The following is an 18,798-nucleotide window of genomic DNA, read 5'->3' as shown; positions in this document are numbered from 1 at the left end:
TGAAACAGTGTGAGCACAGGAAGAGGCTCAAGGGACTATCCACAGTGTCTTCTCGGATGTTTTGTATGTGATTGTGCTCAAAGGCCTATGGGCAAGCCAGGATTTTACTCTTGAAATGACACAACTGCACTTTTATGTCCATTTCCTGTCATAAACAACTCCCCAAGAAGCATTCCACAGAAACACATTTTCTTATGCAAACATACTAAAAGCAGGGATACAGGATGAGTATATAAACTGACTGCAAATGATTAATGAAGCAGTAATTATCCTAAGTAGCATTAAAGGGTTACAGGGAACCCAGTTAAGCACAACCTGGGTGCAGTGAACGTCATTCAGGGTGGCTCCAGTGAGTTGTCCTGGCTGATGTGCATCCAGAGCAAAACAATGACACCACTCAACCAGCTCCAAGCTTCCAGTATATGAGGGCAAAATGCACATAAAAATCATCCCCACCCACTCCTAGAAAACACAGCTAACAGCCATGGAGGCACAGATTCACTCCACCTCGTTCTGAATGGAGAGATTGGGAGGGTAGTTGTCCCTCTTGGGGTCTGTTCCACCTTCTGCCAGCCACTTTCACACTGTTCTAAATGCTTAAGAAACTGGAAATCTTAAGACATTTCCATTTTGGACATGAGAACTGACAAGAGTAAATTGGAAACTTCTAAAGCATTGTAAAACTGGCAAGTCTGTCTTCTGTTTTCCCAGATGTTTTTAACAGCATCAACTTAATAATAAAAAGGTATGTGAAATGCAATAGAAAAACTCTCCCATTTTTAAACAAAAAAGGAGCCTTACAGTTCACCAGTCCCCTTCCAGATGTTCTTGCACCTCAACTAGGAGTCTCAACTTTTGCACTGGAAAGATCTCCAGACTCCTAACTGACTCCTGACTTTTTGGGGTCACCCAAAAGTCCACCCAACACCACCACATGCCACATCAGCAGAAACACAGCAGGAATGCCCCTGACAAAGTCTGCTTACCACAAACCTACTACTATTTCTCAGCAAAGAACAAGCTCTTCTCACCTCATCACCCTGTCAGTGAGTTCACAAGATTAGAGGCTTCCTGAACCCCTTGCCCTCCTAAATTGCAGTTGTTTCTTTTCTGTCTGTTGGAGGGAGGGACAGGGACATGGTAACACAGCTTGAGCACTGAGGTGCACTTGAGGCTACAGGCTGGTCTTCTGGTAATGCTGACCTAGTCTAGATTTCTGGGATTAGTGACCTTCCTATTCTACCTTCCTTCCTTCCATGGGATTCTTATTGTGTCTTACCTTTCAAATAAAAAGGTAGGGAGAAATCAGAGAGTGGAGGATTTCATTCAAGCATTTATTTTCCAGAAGAGCTGATGAGTCACAAAACCACCTCACAGAAGGGCACTCCTGAGTGCAGGAAGATGGTCCTGCCAAGACAGTAACCTGGTTTTTAATTCCCAGATCTCTCCCATGGACTCTGTGAGACCCTGTGTGACCCTGTCACGCTTTAGTTTGCACTCTGATGACTGAAACTAACAGGCATGCTCCTAGGATAAGAGAGTTGATAATAATTAGACATTCAAAGCTCAACTAATTATTTGTGCTGTCAGGTAACAGCTCTAGGACAGCGAGTATTGCTAAAGCAAGAGCAGATTTCCTATCCAGAGCACTCAAAATAGGTGACAGACTGTCTCTGATCCAAGCACTGCACTCAGTTCACCAATTTTAATAGTAGACCATTCTTCTGAACTGGTCACTGCCCATCAAAGCAGTGTTTAGAGACCAGTGAAACTGCATTTAACAAATAAAGTACTAATTTAGTAATGATGGCAACGTCTGGCTACCACAGTGCACCGAGCTGCAGTCTGCTCCTGCCATGGAGTCTGCTTCCGGACAGGAATTACTCAGTGATATTATCAGTCCTTGTAAAATGTCTTATGTCTTGGCCACGAGGTTAATGATTAACTCAGGTCCCCATCTCATAAAAACATTGTATTGTAAGAGCAGGCACGTGTGAAGCTAACTGTCACTAATCCATCATGCACACAACCTGAGTAGAGCGACACATAAAAGGAGCCAGAAACTCAGCAAATCATTCAGCTCAGGGAAGACCAACTGCACTGAGATTTATCTCCATGGAGAAATCCAGTGGGAAGCTAAACAATGGATCAACAGCTCCTGGAGTACCACAGGCTGAGGAGGACAGTCCTGTGCCAGCTGAGGAGGGTGCTGCAGGACTGAGCAGAGCAGGACCCCCAGCTGAAAACAGTGTGGATGTGGAGAGGCTGGAATTCACTGAAGAAGGTGTTAAAGAAATGGAGGGACCTTCAGGCACAGAGCCAGCCAGTCCTGATGCCTCTAAACCAGCCATTTTGGAAACAGACTGTCCAAAGTCAGAGCCTCTCGTTATGCTAATGAACGCAACCTCTGCCCAAATATGCAGTTTGGAAAGGAACCAGCAGTGTCCAACCACAGCATCTCTTGACATGGACTGCCTAGTTTGCTTCAACAAGTACAACATCTACAGAATCCCAAAGCTCCTGGACTGCCAGCATGCCTTCTGTGCTGTCTGCCTCAAGCTCATCCTCAGGAGAGAAGATGACACCTGGCTCATCACCTGCCCCCTCTGCAGAAAGGCCACTGGTGTGTCAGGAGGACTCATCCGCACACTTCAAAATAAAGAAGATATCATGGAGCACTTGGAAAACCTTGATTCAAATCCTGAGGTACACATTTCTGCTATAGGGCTTGACAGCACTAGCTGGACTCAGAGCAGGCAATACACAGAGGAAAATGTTCCAGCAGACAACAGACTGGCTGTCCAGAGACTTGTGCTGCTCCTGCTGCTGCTGGTGATCCTCACTATCCTCATCCTCCCATTCATCTACTCGGGGATGATAAAATGGGTAATTTGTCTCATGCTTCTTCTGGGGTTGGTCATGTCTATGGTGCTTTGCTGCACTCCTAATTTCTACTGCAGGTGTAACAGGAACTCACTCACCTCCTGCCACAAGGAGACTCACATTGTTGCTATTGCCTGAAACAATGACCACAAGCTGCCTGGAGGTGATGGTTTGGTCCTGCCTGCAGGGCTGCAGGTTTGGCACCAGGCAGTTCTTGGGACTTCGAAAGCAATCAATCATTCATATAATAAATTCAAGAGGTGGCAAAGCTGGCTCAATGGCAATGCAGAGTGTTGCTAAATTTCATCACTGGAGACACAGTTAAATATTTATATGTTGGTATTTATGAGATTAAAATTGTACGTTTTCTGTGCAATCCCGGACTAATAATTTTGTTGTGTTGCTTTTATCAATTTGTTCTTTTGTCATCTCCTGATCAGACCATTACCTGAAACATCTGACAGGTTAGGTCCTGTACAAACCCCTAGCTGTGGTTGCATTTCCCCACTCCCTTAACACATGCACACCTTTTCTCCTGACAATGTGGGTTATCAGACTGCCCAGTCAGGGACTGGGTGCTGAGCCTCAAGGGAACAGAGTAGTTGCAACCCAGGTTATCACTTTGATCCCTCTCACTGCCCAAATGGTTGTTGGCAGGGATGGGAAAGGGCCTGGGAAAAGGGGATGCGAGTTGATGCCATTTTACCGAATAAATTGGTGAGGAAGAGGCAAAATCAACACTGCTCATTGAGTCTGTGGCTTGCAGAGGGCCAGGCTCTTCAAAGCTCACAACTCTCCACATTCCCCGTGTTATTTATCATGGAACCAATTCCTCTCACCTGGACTCCTGTACCTGGCCACCTGCACTGCCTCTCTTTTGCTCTCTTTAAATAAGAGGCCCAGAGAGCTAAACAGCAATCTGTTCTATGCCATACCACATGTGCTATTTTTATATGGAATGTGTCCATTAAAGCTTAATTGCTCATTGACTTCTGTGTTTCAGTTCCTCACTGACAATGTCAAAACACTTCGTAGTTTCCTCACTGACAAGAACTACACCTGAGAAAGAATTTTAGGGAGTCTCCACAACTGAGGAGATCACAGTGATGTGTTGGTCTTTTCCTATATTGAAAAAAAAACCACTTAGTTGCTAAGAAAATACCCTATAACCCAACTAAAACTAAACTGGAAAAAACCTGGGGGACTGCTCTAGTTAAGTTACATTTTTAAGAGTACCACGGGTCTCAGGAGACCTTGGATGAGGCCTGTGGCAAATATTTGTGTTTGATAAGAATGGAAACTCAGTATATAAATACACTTAGTGCCCCACCAGCAGATAAAACAGATTAGATGGAGAGGGTAAGGAACTGCTGTCCTCCTGGAGTCTTGCAAAAAACAGGTTTGTTTTCTGCCTAAGAACACCAACCTTCAAGGGAAAGAAATACTTTGGGGGTTTTTTCTCATCTATTTGGACAGCAACTGGCTTATTGCAGAGTACAGAAGTGGTAACATTTACTAATAACCAACCAGGAAGAAGCTTTCAAGCTGAGAAAAGGCAGGTAGTTTTAAACCCAAACTGGACAGGATATTCATGTGTGCTGAAAGCAATTTTAAGAAACTCTTGCCAAGGCTTTTAGCTCACAGACAATTTTCCTGTCAAGTTCCCATCACCAGCACTAGTGGGTGACTGGTACTGTAGAGGTTTGTAACAAGTATGTGAATATTGGCCTGCACACAGAGTGCATCAATGCATGGCTAAGATAGAAGGGTTAAGGCAAAATGATGTGCTGAGAACACTAGTGTCATTCAAGTGACCACACAGCAAGGGAGAAACAGACTGTCCTAAAGATAAGATGACAAAGGTAAACTGGACTAGAGCCATAAAATAATCCAAATTTAAAAAAAAAAAAAAATAATAACACTTGGGGAATTCTGCCTAAGAGGGAAGAGACCATGCAAGATACCCACCACCACCAACTCCAGAAGGGTGTGTGCCTCACACCCAGTGTTGGTTTGTGATCATCAGTCAAGAAACACAACAAAGACTTTGAAGGCAGTGTCCCCTGTCGTCTGGATCACATGCAGTGGAGCCTGGCCAGCCCTGTGGGCTTGTCAGCACATGGGTGTGAGCAAGTGAAATTGGAGAATGGATGTGAACAGGAAAAGTCAGTTTGTTACCTATCACCCTGCCCTTCCAAAAGGGTGTGTTCCATTTTATTACACCAATTTACGTGGAAGCCCGGGTTTCTAACCCCCCTGCTTTGTATCAGTACCTTCCAAGCCTGCATTCAGCACTTCAATTGAAATGTTTCTTCAGCCTCCAGGAGCTAATTCAGTTCATGGATGTTGCTGGGAGTCACTGGGCCCTGGACACTGATATCCTCATACCAACTGTTGATTCTCAGCTGATAAGGCTGGATGACAATGCAAACCTTTCAAGCAGCAACTAAGTTTATGAAGAAAAAGCCAACAAGTTTGTGTTCCTATTCCAAAATGTAGAGGATTTGCTTGTACTCATTTTAATTCATGCTAGTCTTTATTTGGCAGGGAAGTTTCAGCCCCTAATAACCTTGCCCTGCCTACCTTTTTGTGGTGGCTCCTGGTTTGTGGACAGTGATAAGCTAACACACACTGCAGCCTGAAAGAGAGATCTTCATCATGACAAATGGGTCCAGGCAGTTTTAATTAAAAAAATGCTTATCCTTTTGTCATTCTGTGCACCCACTCTGCCCCTCTGCCCACAGGGCCCTTCCCAAAGCCACAACTTTCCCTATCCCAAATCCTTCTCAAGGCTTCTCATCAACAAAACACTGCCACAGTCCCCAGTTACTTATGTAAGAGTGAGACAGGTGCCTGAAAAAAAAATTGAGTGTAGGTGTTGAAAATTACTGTCAAATGTAGAAACCTCACTTTATCTACAGAACTTTAAATTATCCATAATTGTGCTGGCTTTGATTACTATTAAACTATATAATGAGGGCCCAAACCTACAACAACTGGTAAAGCTCATTCCTAAGTGTCATTCCACTCCACTACATTTTGGCCCACTTTTAATAGCTCTTCTGCATTATCACACAGATATAAACAGGCAAAAATAAACATAGACTAAATAATGCATTTCACACTTCTACATCACTCAGATTCTGAGCAAAGAGAACTTCAGGTTCCCAAACACAGAACTGTCAAAGCTACAAGAAACTAATTTGCAGATCTTGGTCTCAGAGAACAGATTTGTGTCCAGGTGATTCTTTGTTGTGAACCATTTGCAGCTTGTCCATCATGTTGAGCAGTTACCCAAGTCACAGGTAGAGAAGATAACTCCTGCATCCTAACTGGGATCAACAGAACTCACCTTCTGAACTTCACTGTCACACTGAATGACCATAAGATGATGCTTAAAATACCTATACATAACATAAGTACCTGTGTGACTACATTTAAGGGGTTTAACATTAGCCGCAAGCAACCAGGATAAGATATTTGGCCAAATCAAAATAATCATTTAAACAGAATTGTTACCCAGATTGTTTTACACATTTATTTATAAGGAAGTCCCACACAGCACATTTTAAAGTATAAATCAGTTACCGCAGATACCAAGCACCAAAAACTGGTTCTGCTTTCACAAAATGCAATAATCCAGAAACTGCCCTCCTTTCCCTGGAAAAAAAAAAACGACTTCTCAAAAAATCACTGTGCATTGGACTTGGGGTTCCAGCCTGAGGGTGCTCACAGAGCAGATGCATTTTTAAAATCCCCAGAGTACAATGTAAAAGCCTTATGCTTGGCTAGCTGAGCTCCAAAGCCTTAGTAGGATTTATGCAAGGCCAATTAACCACAATAGAGCAAAGCCTCCTGAGCTGTGTCACTAACCCCACTGCCATTAGGAGCAACACATATATGGCCCTCATATTTGCCTGATGAGTGAATATATATACATAAACACATACTGCAGCGTCTGTTCATATGGCTTTTGAATCCCACACAGTCACATAGCATCAAGTATAAGACACGACTGAAGCTTTAGTTTTCCTCAGGGTAACCCTCAGACACATCAACCTGTCCTGCGTGGAGGTGGCAAAGAAGCCACGGGGCAGCAACCTGAGCACAGCTCCACCAAACAGGAGTTCTCACAAGGAGAAGAGGGGGCTTAAAAAGGGGCAAAACGGCCAGGACTCAGGTAGGCCTTAATCCTGAACGCGCTACCAACGCGGCGCACAGGCCCCGCTACTGCAGATATAGGTGGGCAGCGATGAAGCAGCAGCTGTACCCATCTCAGGGTGGGGATGGACCTACCACCACCCTCGGTGAAGGGGCCGGGAGCCGGGTAAGAGTCAGCCCGGGGCTGCCCTCTCACGCCATCACGTCAGCTCAGCGCCGCAATCTCCGCGCCTCCCTACGCGGATGGCGTAGAGCAGGGCGGAGAAGCGAGAAGGGCCTGGGCAGCCGCGCGCAGAGCGCGCAGTGGCGGCGGGAAGGGCCAAGAACGGCCCGTCAGGAAGGGGCGGGCGGCGGCGGCGGAAGGGAGCGCGGCGGCTTCTCTTCTTGAGGCCGCGCCGGCAGCAGGTCGGGGCTGGGAAGGGCTGGGAGAGGTGGGAAGAGGGGCTGGGAATGGCTGGGAATGGCTGGGGTGCAGCTTCGCGGGCTGAGGGGGCGGGCAGGCCCCTCTCGTCAGGCCGGTCCCTGAGGGGAGGGCTGTGGCAGCGTCCGGCCTGCTGCCGGGGGCTGGTTACCTCAGTGGTTGTCAAAAGGCTAGTTTCTGTAACAAAAAAGTAAATAGATCCCTGTGTTCTGCCAGCAGAGATGTCAAACGCAAAAGGCTGGAGGTAAAAGTGATGTCATTCCTCACAGCTTTCCCAGCTGAGGTGTTTCCTTCACGTTCTTTTTTGTCCATTTCTCTGCTGGCGACATCCCTCTCCACAGCTTTGCCCACCTTCTGTGTCCTGACATCGCTTCTCAGCTACTGTTCCTCTGGATTAACCAACTCAAACACGCTCAGTTTTGCAATTACTTAAGCTTTTAGTTTTTCCCTGTCCCCTCGTCCCCGGTCTCTGTTTTACATTTAGCCTGCATCTCTGCAGCAGCCGTCTGTATCGCATTCACATGGTTTTGTGGGAAGATATTATTTTATCCATGACTGAATTAATTGCATTCCATGTTCATATTTAGTATCTATGGATTAAAAGCAAAGGCCATGGCTCTCCCAGCATCTAAGGATGTGTGTGGCTCTGGAGCCTTGTGCAAATCCCCAAGAAAACTGCCCAAATGTTTCTCAGTCTGATGTTTAACTGAAGTTTGGCCATGCCATCCTCTGTTTTTTCCTGGTAAGGGAGTTTTTGGCCAGCCCTATCTTAATAATTATCTACAATTACTTCTCTGAAGTTGATGAGATGCCTCATTAACTTTGGAGGGTCTCAGAGATGAATGTGTCAGGTCACTTTTGTCATTGTTTAGGATGAATGTGATGCCACCATCTCTAATTCTTCCAGCAGTAGGGAGCACGTGTGTATTGTACAGCTTTAGATCCATGAAAGGTTTATCTTTCCACTTTCAAACAGGAGTTTGAGGGCCTTTGTATAAAATACACCACCTCTCAAGAAAACAAGGGGCTTTGTGTGAAAAGTGAGCACTGAAAGTGATTTAAAAAATGTCTTGTTCAAGTGACAGTTCCAATCATGGCAATACTTTTGATTGCTGAATTGCATTGTTTGAGACACAGACAGGAGTTCCAGTGCCATGAGCTGTAAATAACTTTTGCGGTATATTTATAGCTCTCACATTTCCTAATCTTGGATTTAGTAACAAGATTTCTTGGCTTCAATTTTCTTTACTGAATTGCATGATGGAATTTTTTTATACTGCATGTGAAAATTCAAGCCCATATTTTCCTAGGTGTTTATGAAGAAATAGATGCCTATGCTGAGGGATACACATGGAATGTACTGATCACAGCATCTTCAGAGCAAAGAAAAAGCTTTACATTTTTTTCTCAGGATATTCTTGCTGCTCAGCATTGTGAATTATTTGTTGCAGAACAGCAATAAAGTTGCATGCAAGAAGCCACTATGGTGTCACTCCATAATTGGTCACATCTTTAATTTTATTGGGAAACAAGGTTAAATAGCTGTCCTTTTTCTGGATTCTTTTAGCTGCTTCACTTTTCTTATGAACCTTTGCTAGCAAATCAATAAATCTATCACAGGAGGTGAGGGGATTTTATTTTCAATGCTGTCTCCCATAATAAGTTAATAAATCTATGCCTAGAGGTGAATTTATTGTTTGTAATGTTATTGAAACTTTAAGCATTAGATTATTTCTGGGCAGATTGGTCCATCATTCTGTATGGTTTAGGAAGATCAGAGCCTGTTGAGTGATGTGAAATGGATCTTGGGTATCCAAATGAGGGTTTGGAGCTTCTGAGGTAATACAACAATCTTAGGATACTGTAAGGAAGTCCTGGAAAGCACAAAGACTGCCATTCACAGGTGTAAATTCTGCTGGGAGTTGTGGTTGGTACTGGGTCTGGGATTGATCCCAGGCACCCGCTCTTCCTGAGGAAGCCCAGTCTGGCCCTTCCCTTCTCTGGTTGGTACGGAAATAACAGAGTTTATTTATTTCTTTGGACTTTGTGCTCCCTTGTTGCTGGAATGTGATGTTTCCATGGAAATGGGCCGAGATGCCTTAAACCTGTGTGCTTAAGCCATGGACAGAATCTGGAGATGGGTCTTGTGGGGGGCTAAGTTCTCTCAGGGAGAGAGGTGCGAGTTAAAATAACCATCAGCCCTCCAGTGATGAATTTTCTTTGCATTTACACATCAGCAGTTAAAGAGTACAAGCCTTGAGAAATACAGATCTCCTCAAATAAATGTCTGAGCAGGAAGGCAAGAGAGATACCTGCCCTGCAAGACCATGATGGATGGCATGCAGGTAGTAACATCTCTTTAAAAAGAGCTGCTCCTGGGCTGCGTTTTTGTCTTCCAGGACTCGCAAACTATCCCATAAATGGTGTCTGCATCCTCTGAGACTCAGCTGTAGTGTCAAGGGCTCCTAATTCCTATATAGCCACTTTCTACAGGGCTCAGAAGAAAGGAAACATTGAAATATAAAGTATGTAATGAAATAATTTGGCCTTTAAGAAACCAACTGGATCTTGATGAAGTCGGTAGAAACTTCAGGTATCTTGTAAGCTTACAAGCAAGGTTTGGAGCAGATTGTTACCCATGTTGAATTGCAAAAGGAGCTGGTGTCACATCTGCCTGATTTCAGTCATTTGGTTGGTCGCCTGTGTCATCAGGGGAGCTCCAGGGAGCAGTTAGAAGCTGTTCAGTTGGAAGTGTGCATGTCTGCCCTCTGAAAAAATAATATCTTGGCCCAGCTGAAGGTCCACGTGGTGCAGGAATCGTGTGTTTAGGGAAAAAGCAGCAGCAGGTTGCACGAGGAATGAATGTGACAAGCACAGCATAGCGATGTCCATGGGACACATTCAAAGTCTTCCTCAGCAGAGTCTGCAGCTGGACTCGACTTCTTAATTCTGTCAGCAACATGAGCAGAGGAGCAATTTGGGTTGAGGATGAGAGGCAAATGATAATCCAGGCAGTTGTACTGGTCTCTGCACCAGACGCAGAGCTTTTTTCTACATGTTATTTCTGTGGTAAACATGTGACTGGTACAGCCGAGCAGAGTCCAGCCTCTTTGCATCCCAAAGGGGACTTCTCCTGCTGTGTGAAGTATTGTTGGACCCTTTTGTGTAAAACTTTTGAGAACTGGTGAACAGGAACACTCCTGTTGCCTTCTTTGGTCACAGCACTGTGTTGGGGGGGATACACACGCTGGACCTTGCCAGACTTGATTTGATATTGACAGCAAGTGTGAAAGCAAAAAAGAAATTTGCATCCTTGCTTCCTGATTTCCAGTGGTTTTTTGTTTGTTGTTTTTTTTCTTCTGCTTTTTCCTCTTTGAACTTGCAGGAAAAAATGGCTGCAGAGGAGAAGTGGAAAAGTTTGCCTTCTAAAGAGCCCAAGGGGGCTGAAGGGGCAGGTGAGAAGGAGCTGTGTGTACCCCTAGGCCAACGGCTGGCTGAAGCGGGAAGGTTTGCTTATGCGGCGCTCTGTGGGATATCCCTGGCGTGGCTCTTCCCTGAGGATGAGCAAAGGTACAGCATGGGGTGAACAAAGAGGGTGGCTTTTGGGGAGCAGCTCAGACAGAGCTGGTGTGAGACTCCCTGTGGGAGCTTCTGAAGTGAGGGGAGTGGAAGATCCTTTGAGCATTAGGTGTTAATTGCATTGACTTTCTCTCTTACACCTTTAAGAGTTTTACGCTTCGGCACAAATTGCATCCTTAATACTGCAGACTTCAGAGCAGGTACTGAAGCAGGAGCTGGCTCCGTTCATATTACTTGTTTGTTTAGCCAGCTTGTGTAGCAACTCACCTTCTGCTGACTTCTTACTATGCTTTGATTTTTGTGGGAACAGCAAGAGATCAGTATTTGAAACCAGGGACCACTCAAAGCTTGCAAAAAGACCCAGTTATGGAGCCTTAACTGCTGCTGTTGCCTTACAGCTCCTTCAGGACCGAATTCATTGAGGGCTTTGTGAAATGGCTGGACCTGCCTGAAGCTGTCTTACCTGCCATGACAGCATTTACTAGTGGCTTAGAAGGTGAGGGCACAGAAACTTTTGTCCAGATTTTGCTGAAGGATCCCACCTTGAAAGAAAATCCAGTTGTCATTACCCAAGTAAGTTCATCCACTCCCTTCGCCCTTGTTTGCTTTTGCAAAAGAGATTTTTCCTGTATGTCTGTTTGTAACTGAACGTCTGTTTGTACAGTCAGGGAAGTAAAACTGACATTTCTGATATGCCTGTAATTCTGAGCAGCTGGGTGGGTGACTGGCAGTCTTTCCACCCATTAGCAGCTCATGGAAGCAATGAACATCAGGCACAGTTACTCTGTTGTATTAACTTCTTGTGACTGCTGCTTTCACTCTACAGAACAAACAACTGTCAAGCTTTTGACTTTGACTGTATTCTTGCAGTCATTTTGTTTCGTATGTGTGTTCTTTTTTGTTTCTATGTGCATTCTAGGGACATGGTTTAGCACTGGACTTGGTAGAGTTAGGTTAATGGTTGGACTTAGTGATCTTAAAGGTCTTTTCCAACCAGAACGATTCTATAATTCTACAGATTTTGGTGAAACACTGAACATGATAGACCTGATTTCATCTGTTTCAAAGCCCCTGTGATACAAAACCCAAAGCTCCAAACAGCACAATTCTCAGAGTGTTTTTTCCAGAGTCAGCTTTGACCAGAAGGTAGGAAGTTATTGTGACTTTATTTTCTTTCACTGGGAAAGAATTAGTGAGACTGGGACTACTTTGTATTGTTCTGATTTTGATCTTGTTGGCTCAAATCACTGTGTCCACACTTGGTTCTTTCTGCAGTTACATTGTTTGATATTTCCCAGGTTGTTTCCCTCATTCTCTCTGCTTCAGGATGGATCCTCTAGAATTAGGCAAATCTTCTTGTGTTGCTGCTGAGTTTAAGGGTGAGATTTTGGTGACATTTAACTCATGCTTGCAGGCTTGTGTTGCATAGTCTTCTTGTGCTTTTACAGGAGCAGCCTTGGATTTGTGCTCTGAGCCAGAGAACTGAGGCACTTGCCACCTGGATTCAGGTGGCATACAGAAACCACAGATAACAACTCTTTGATAAGTTGAAAGCAAAGATCAGGGTTAGCTATCAGCCTAATGCCACAACATCAATACCTTATGCAGTCGTGTACTGGCTGATTTTATCAAAGGAAAGATAGAGTGAAAGGCTTTTGTAGAGCAAGGCAGCAGAGGATTGCAAGGTGTCTTTGGGAAGGCATGTTGGCCTGTGGGAAACTTCAGTGTATCAACCTGAGATCAGCTTTTTCTTTCTTAACTGGAAATAAAAAAGCCATGGGACAAAGCTTTGTGAGTTCCTGATATGTTGCTTCTTCGTATTCAGCAGCTACTGAGAGGTTCAATAAAGCCAAGTGGCAGGTCCTGCGTTTTGGTCACACCAGCTCCAGGTAACAATACAGGCTTGGGGAGGAGTGGCTGGAAAGCTGCCCAGCAGAAAAGGACCTGAGGGTGCTAGTTGACAACTGGGTGAACTTGAGCCAGCAGTGTGCCCAGGTGGCCAAGAAGGCCAACGGCATCCTGGCCTAGATCAGGAACAACATGGCCAGCAGGAGTAAGGAAGTGATTGTCCCCCTGTACTGGGCACTGGTGAGGCTGTACCTTGAGCACAGTCTTCAGTTCTGAGCCACTCACTACAAGAAGGACATTGAGGGGCTGGAGTGGGTCCAGAGAAGACCTACCAAGCTGGTGAAGGGTCTGGAGAACAAGTCATATGAGGAGCAGCTGAGGGAACTGGGGATGTTTAGTTTAGAGGAGCATGAAGAGAGACCTCATTGCCCTCTACAACTTCCTGAAAGGAGGTTGTAGGGAGGTGGGTGTTGGCCTCTCCCAGGTAAATAACAACAGGACCAGAGTAAATGGCCTGAAGCTGCAGCAGGGGAGGCTTAGATTGCATATTAGGAAGAATTTCTGCACTGAAAGGGTGGTCAGGCACTGGAACAGCCTGCCCAGGGAGGTGGTGGAGTCACCAGCCTTGGAGGTGTTCAAGAAACATGTAGATGTGGCACTTCAGGGCATGCTCTAGTGGCTGAAGTTATGGGGGTTTGTTTTGTTGGTGTTTGGGGTTTTGGTTTGGGGTTTTTTTTGTGTGTTTTGTTTGGTTTTAGTTGGTGTTTTCTGGTGGAGTGTGTGATTGATTGTGTTTGTTTGGGGTTTAGGCTTTTTTGTGCTGATGGTTGGACTTGGTGATCTCTGAGGTCCTTTCCAACCATGATGATCCTGTGATTCTGTGATGCAACATTTTGTGTTTAATTAACAAATATACACTCAAATTGCTCAGTATGTTCAGTGACAGGGTCCTGTCAGCACTAGTGCCTGCATTTTTGCATGCCCTCCATCTCCCCAGTGCTGAAGGGGTAATACATGAGATCAGGAGATTAGAGCTGAGCTCACCATTGAGTTGATGAAAATTTGAGGATTAGGGATTTTTATCTTTGTTTGCATTCATCACAAATGACTAACACAGGCAAATGTTGGTTAACTGAACCCTTAAAGGACAGTAATCATAACACAGGCTGTGAGTGTGGTGTGAGAAAGCAGTGCAACAAAAAGAGGTGAAGTGATGAGAGGTGAGAAAATGTTGAAAGGTCTTATTATTAATGTATTTTTTTCTCTGAACATACTTTGAATCTCCATTTTCCTCTGTTTTTCTACACACATCCACTGTGATGTGGATTGAATGTGCCCCGTTGCTGAGGAAATGGGTTTTGAACTTGCAGCAATTCATAGAAGCTGGCAAGGACTGAATAAAGGTTTCTCAATCATATGGGTAGTAATGCAGAGAGTTCACAGGGGGATTCAAAACACCAACTTCAAAGTAAGACTGAAATGTAATAACTGCTGCTCAGAGGAAGAAAACAAACTACTTGTAAACTCATCTAATCAATGCTGATTGCATTCCAGATGACTGCACAGCAGTACATGCAAAACCTAAACCAATTAGAAGTAGCTGAAAGTGCTAACTGGGACAGATGCAATAAAAAAATATTCCAGTTTATCACCTGATTACCTATATCCATCCCTCACCTTTTGAAATGCTTAGGCCAGATTTTTTAAATAGGTTATTTGCTATTAAGTGCCACAGACAATACTGGGCATGTTGTGCAGGACCTGAGTCAAGACCCACGGCTTCCTTTGCAACACAGGGAGAATGTATTGCCTGCAAAGGAGCTCTGTACAAACCAGTAACCTGGTTAAGGAGGTTGATTTAATTAGTCCCTGTATGGCAACAAGGTCACAAGCTTCAACATATTCTAGACTTCAGGCTTTTTGCTTGGCCAACTTTCTGCTTAGGACTCCCACCCCAGCACCTTCTGCTGGGCTTTGACACCTCCATGCCAAGCCTTCCTCACCAAACTGCAGCCAGGGAGGAGGTGATGATGCCCAAATATCTAATACTTGGGTTGTTACAGTATCTGGGGCTCTGGGAAACCAGTTATATTCCTCCCTCTCTCTATGTGGATTGATGTCTCCAATTCCCACATCCCACCAACCACCCTGGGGAATAATCTGCAGCATGTGTGCATGCACAGAATGCTAATCATGTCCAGACCTAGAAAGAAGCCCTTTTTTTTTCTGTAGCATGGTGATTAGGGGTTCAGAGGAGACCTGATTCAGTGATTAACTTAAATTAAAAGGGTTATTCACACACTGGAGAGAGCAAACCAGGACCTTCCTTTCTTGGGTGAGCACTCTGGCCACTGGGATGCAGCATGGAGGAGCAGTGGTGGCTGCTTGGTGCAGAGCGCTGCCCACCAGATACCTTCTGAAAATGCTTATCCCACTTGGCCCTGCAGGACAAGCAAGTTAAAGGCAGCTTTCCCTGGGGATGGGAACAGCCACCCAGATATTCAGCATCAGAGGTTTGTGTGTGTGTGTGTGAACATCAGGCAGTGGAAGGGTGAAGGTTTTGGGGCTATACCTTGTGGAAAAAGAGCCATAGGTGGGATTTCAGCTGCCCTAATCCTTTGGCTTCCTCACTCCTATGCAAAAAGCTCTCTTCTTCTTTATGAAATAGCAGAATTTGCTCATGTTAAAATGATACTCAGAGTCCAGGCACTTACTTTTGCTTGGATAATATTTACAGTTTGCCCCTTTTCTAGTAGGAGTTGGTTAGGCATGGCTTGTTCTCTGTTCTGCACTTCTTGTGCAGCTGGGAAAAGATCAGAGACATTTTTACAATACAAATTTTGCCTAGTTGCTTATGGGACTAATAATGATAAACTCTTTGGCAGCATCCTACATTATTGGCTGCATTTTTTGTGCTTTCAAAGGGCAGAAGAATTCCCTGTAAAATTCAGCTCTGCTTTATTTGTGTGTAGGAGAGGGAAGTAGCTACACTGAGCTAGTGCTTAGTGCTGTAGTTACACGAAGAACTTAAAATCTATCCAGTGACAATAAAAGAGGAGAACACAGCAGTAAAAACACTGGCCTTTTTTTCATGGATTTGTCCAGAGAAACCATCTATTGCATTGACCTGCTTTTCTGATTTTTTTTTAGTGGTGAAGAGCCAACACAGAAGTCAGGTCCCTCAGTCTTGACAGATGGCCATAAATTCTGAGTTTTCTATTTTTGAGCACTTAATCCAAAAGAACTTCACGCCAGTTCAAGCCTTACCTAGAGCTGTGAATTCCCAGAATTCCAAAGAAAATAAGAGCCACTGGTCCATGCGAGCAGCACTGAAACCTGTTACTTAGGTTGAAAATAAACAGTATATGTGGATGTATAGTGAGCAGAAGGCATTTGAGTGGTAGGAGAAGCCCTGTTTCTCCAAACTTTGAAGTCCATTGTAATCATGGTGCTTTGATAATTACAACAGGATGGCTGGTAACAAAAAATACGGGATGCTTCAGCATATCCCAAGCATTATGTGCTTCTCTACAGCTGTTTGCACCTGCATATGGAGAATCTTGTACTGGAAACATCTGGGTTTGCTCTGTGCTGCCTTGCTGGCTTCCTGTGTTCATGAACTGACATGCTGCAGTACTGAAGTTATAGCCCAGTGGGTTTTGATGCCTCCATTTTGGTATCTCCAGGCATACATCGTAATTTTAAACTTGAATATTCTTTTCTTTTTCCCCTATTTTAGGACCTTCTATCCTTCTGTCTTAGAGATGGTAAGTTCATATAGCATTTCTTCTTTGTAAGAATAATGTAGGTGAGTTTATGTCTGATACTTTAAAATCCTCAAAAAAGCTGAAGCTATCATCCTATTTTATCTTAGCTTCCTTTATAATAAAAGCAGCACATTCTTTCTCTGCATCCACTGCAGGAAAAGCAACTATTACATTAGGAATTATTAATAAAATACCTGTTAAAAATTGAACAACTGATCACCTCCTTACCTTCACATCAGGTATTGGCATGCAGGTATTGGTATGTAGAAAATTTCTGAAGTGAAGTAATTAAAGTGGAGTGTTTTTTCTCTGGTGTTTCCAGGGCTGCAGGCCACCTCTTCCTTTGGGAAGGCAGTGAAGCTGTTACAAAAATCTCAGCCTAGCAATTTTTTTTGCAGTTGCCTAAAAAGAAAAAAACATAAATAATCAGGGAATAAATTCCAGAGTGTCCTGTGAAACCTATTATAAATAAAGGTGATTTTACTAATAGAATGTATTATGCATAGAACAGTTTCCTGGTTTACAATCCATAACATGGATTAGTCTGATAAAAATACTGAAATAAAGACTTCCTACTGAACAAAATGCTCATTTCTAAAATAAACCTTTTTTATGCCCCTGCTTTCATTTTTTAAATCTTTATGTTTTAACTTGTTCTCACAGGAAAGAACTTGCTGGTTGCTGATTAGCCTGTTTCCCTGCAGAACAAAGTACCATTTTTTCTTCTTTGCTTTATTTTGAATGGAAAAATGACAAGTCAGTTATTGCAAAACTGCTTATTTTGCTAAGCTGGAATTGAAAAGAAATATATTTTCAAGCTTCACTGACTTAGTGCCAAGCTGGCTAAAGAGAAAGCAAAGTTGTGTCTTAGCAGACAGGAAGCAAAGGGGCTGCTCATTAAAACACCTGCTTGGGCTTGCAAGACGTGGTACATGTCAGGGATGAAGTGAAGATAAACACTATCCTGATTTCTCAACTGAAGACAGATTTTAGAAGTGGCCTCATTAAAGCCCACAAAAGTAATTCGGTATCTTGGTAATGGTGGCAATAAATAAATCAACAAAAGATTGCCAAGGGCCGTGCTTGATCTACGTGCAGTGGGAATCAGAAACAGGCCCTGTAGTTGGATCTTGCTGGTATCTTCACCCCTCCTAGAAAAACAGTTGCATTTTTCATCCCAGAGTGCACCAAGAACCTTTTACAAAAGCCTACCATCAGCAAGCAGCAGGTGCCTCTGAAAGAAATGCATTTAAAAAGCAAGAGTAGGCACAAATAATTTAAAATCCATTCAGTTTTAAATGTTTTTCCTTTAAGAACACCTGCTTATAAGCTCAGGAGTAATTGTTTCTCCTGTTCCTGTTGTCTGAGTGCACTGTCCACTCCTGCATCTCCAGCAGTGAAGTAGAAATGCAAACAATGATCTGTGATGCTGCTAGGTGAGCTGGTGTGTAGTTTTAATCTCCAGAGTCCCTCCTGCTGCCAAAAAGATAAGCTGAATATAAAGCTTTTGCCTGGAGGTGCATTTTTACAAGATACCATGTCTTTCATTGCTGCATAGTTGAGATGTACCGTGTCATGTCACACACACGCACACATATATATATATATATATATGTTTGATATTTCCAGTTAGATCTGGTCTTGCTGCTGCATTTCCCTGTTGAGAATAAAGATGCATCCTTCCCAGAGCCAGAAGGCCTCTCTCACAGAGGATAAAGACCAAAGGCTTTGAGATCCTTTTTCTGCTATAAAAGGCAATTACCTAGTGGAGTGACGGTTCACAGGATGAGGTTTGCATGGGTAAAGGTTTTTCCATTTATCTCACTCTTCTCTAGATAATAGGAGTTGCCTTCAGGTAGATGGAAGATGAAGAGGGCCTGAGGGAAGGAGCTGTGCCTGAGGGTGACGTGTTCCTCCAGCACAGCTGGGTGCACGACTTGATGTTTCATCTGGTGTGACAAGCACTGATTGATTTCTTGGGCTTCCCTGTGTTTAAGGGTACTATGATGCTCGAGCAAGGGTGTTGATCTGCCACATCACCTGGTTGCTGAAAATCCCCCTGGAGGAGCTGGAAGCCCTGGAGGAATCTCTGCTTGAGAGCCTGAGGGAACAAAAGGTGGAAGAGGCTGAGTAAGAACA

At 44.0% G+C, this 18,798-nt stretch overlaps 2 protein-coding genes across 3 annotated transcripts in view; both read left to right on the top strand.

The window, feature by feature from the left end:
• Positions 1–2,115: 2,115 nt before the first annotated feature.
• Positions 2,116–3,021, top strand: RNF186 (ring finger protein 186). Its single transcript, XM_051637546.1, has one exon. The coding sequence runs from the start codon at positions 2,116–2,118 to the stop codon at positions 3,019–3,021; it is 906 nt and encodes a 301-aa protein (XP_051493506.1).
• A 4,358-nt stretch (positions 3,022–7,379) lies between these two features.
• Positions 7,380–18,798, top strand: part of TMCO4 (transmembrane and coiled-coil domains 4) — a 38,040-nt gene continuing 26,621 nt past the window's right edge. For both annotated transcript variants that reach the window (XM_051637515.1, XM_051637514.1), the window contains exons 1-5: positions 7,380–7,449; positions 10,851–11,035; positions 11,443–11,617; positions 16,632–16,659; positions 18,657–18,789. In XM_051637515.1, coding sequence (XP_051493475.1) covers positions 10,857–11,035; positions 11,443–11,617; positions 16,632–16,659; positions 18,657–18,789 — 515 coding nt within the window. In that variant the 5' untranslated portion in view covers positions 7,380–7,449; positions 10,851–10,856. The remainder of the gene's footprint in view (positions 7,450–10,850; positions 11,036–11,442; positions 11,618–16,631; positions 16,660–18,656; positions 18,790–18,798) is intronic.

This window comes from Apus apus, chromosome 20, assembly GCF_020740795.1.
Source record: "Apus apus isolate bApuApu2 chromosome 20, bApuApu2.pri.cur, whole genome shotgun sequence".
Classification (NCBI taxonomy): domain Eukaryota; kingdom Metazoa; phylum Chordata; class Aves; order Apodiformes; family Apodidae; genus Apus; species Apus apus.
Note: the sequence above shows the minus strand (reverse complement) of the source record. Positions and strands in the feature narration are given on the sequence as shown.

Bases quoted from the DNA above. Each gene is read 5' to 3' on its own strand.
- RNF186 (XM_051637546.1), top strand. From the start codon at position 2,116: ATGGAGAAATCCAGTGGGAAGCTAAACAATGGATCAACAGCTCCTGGA.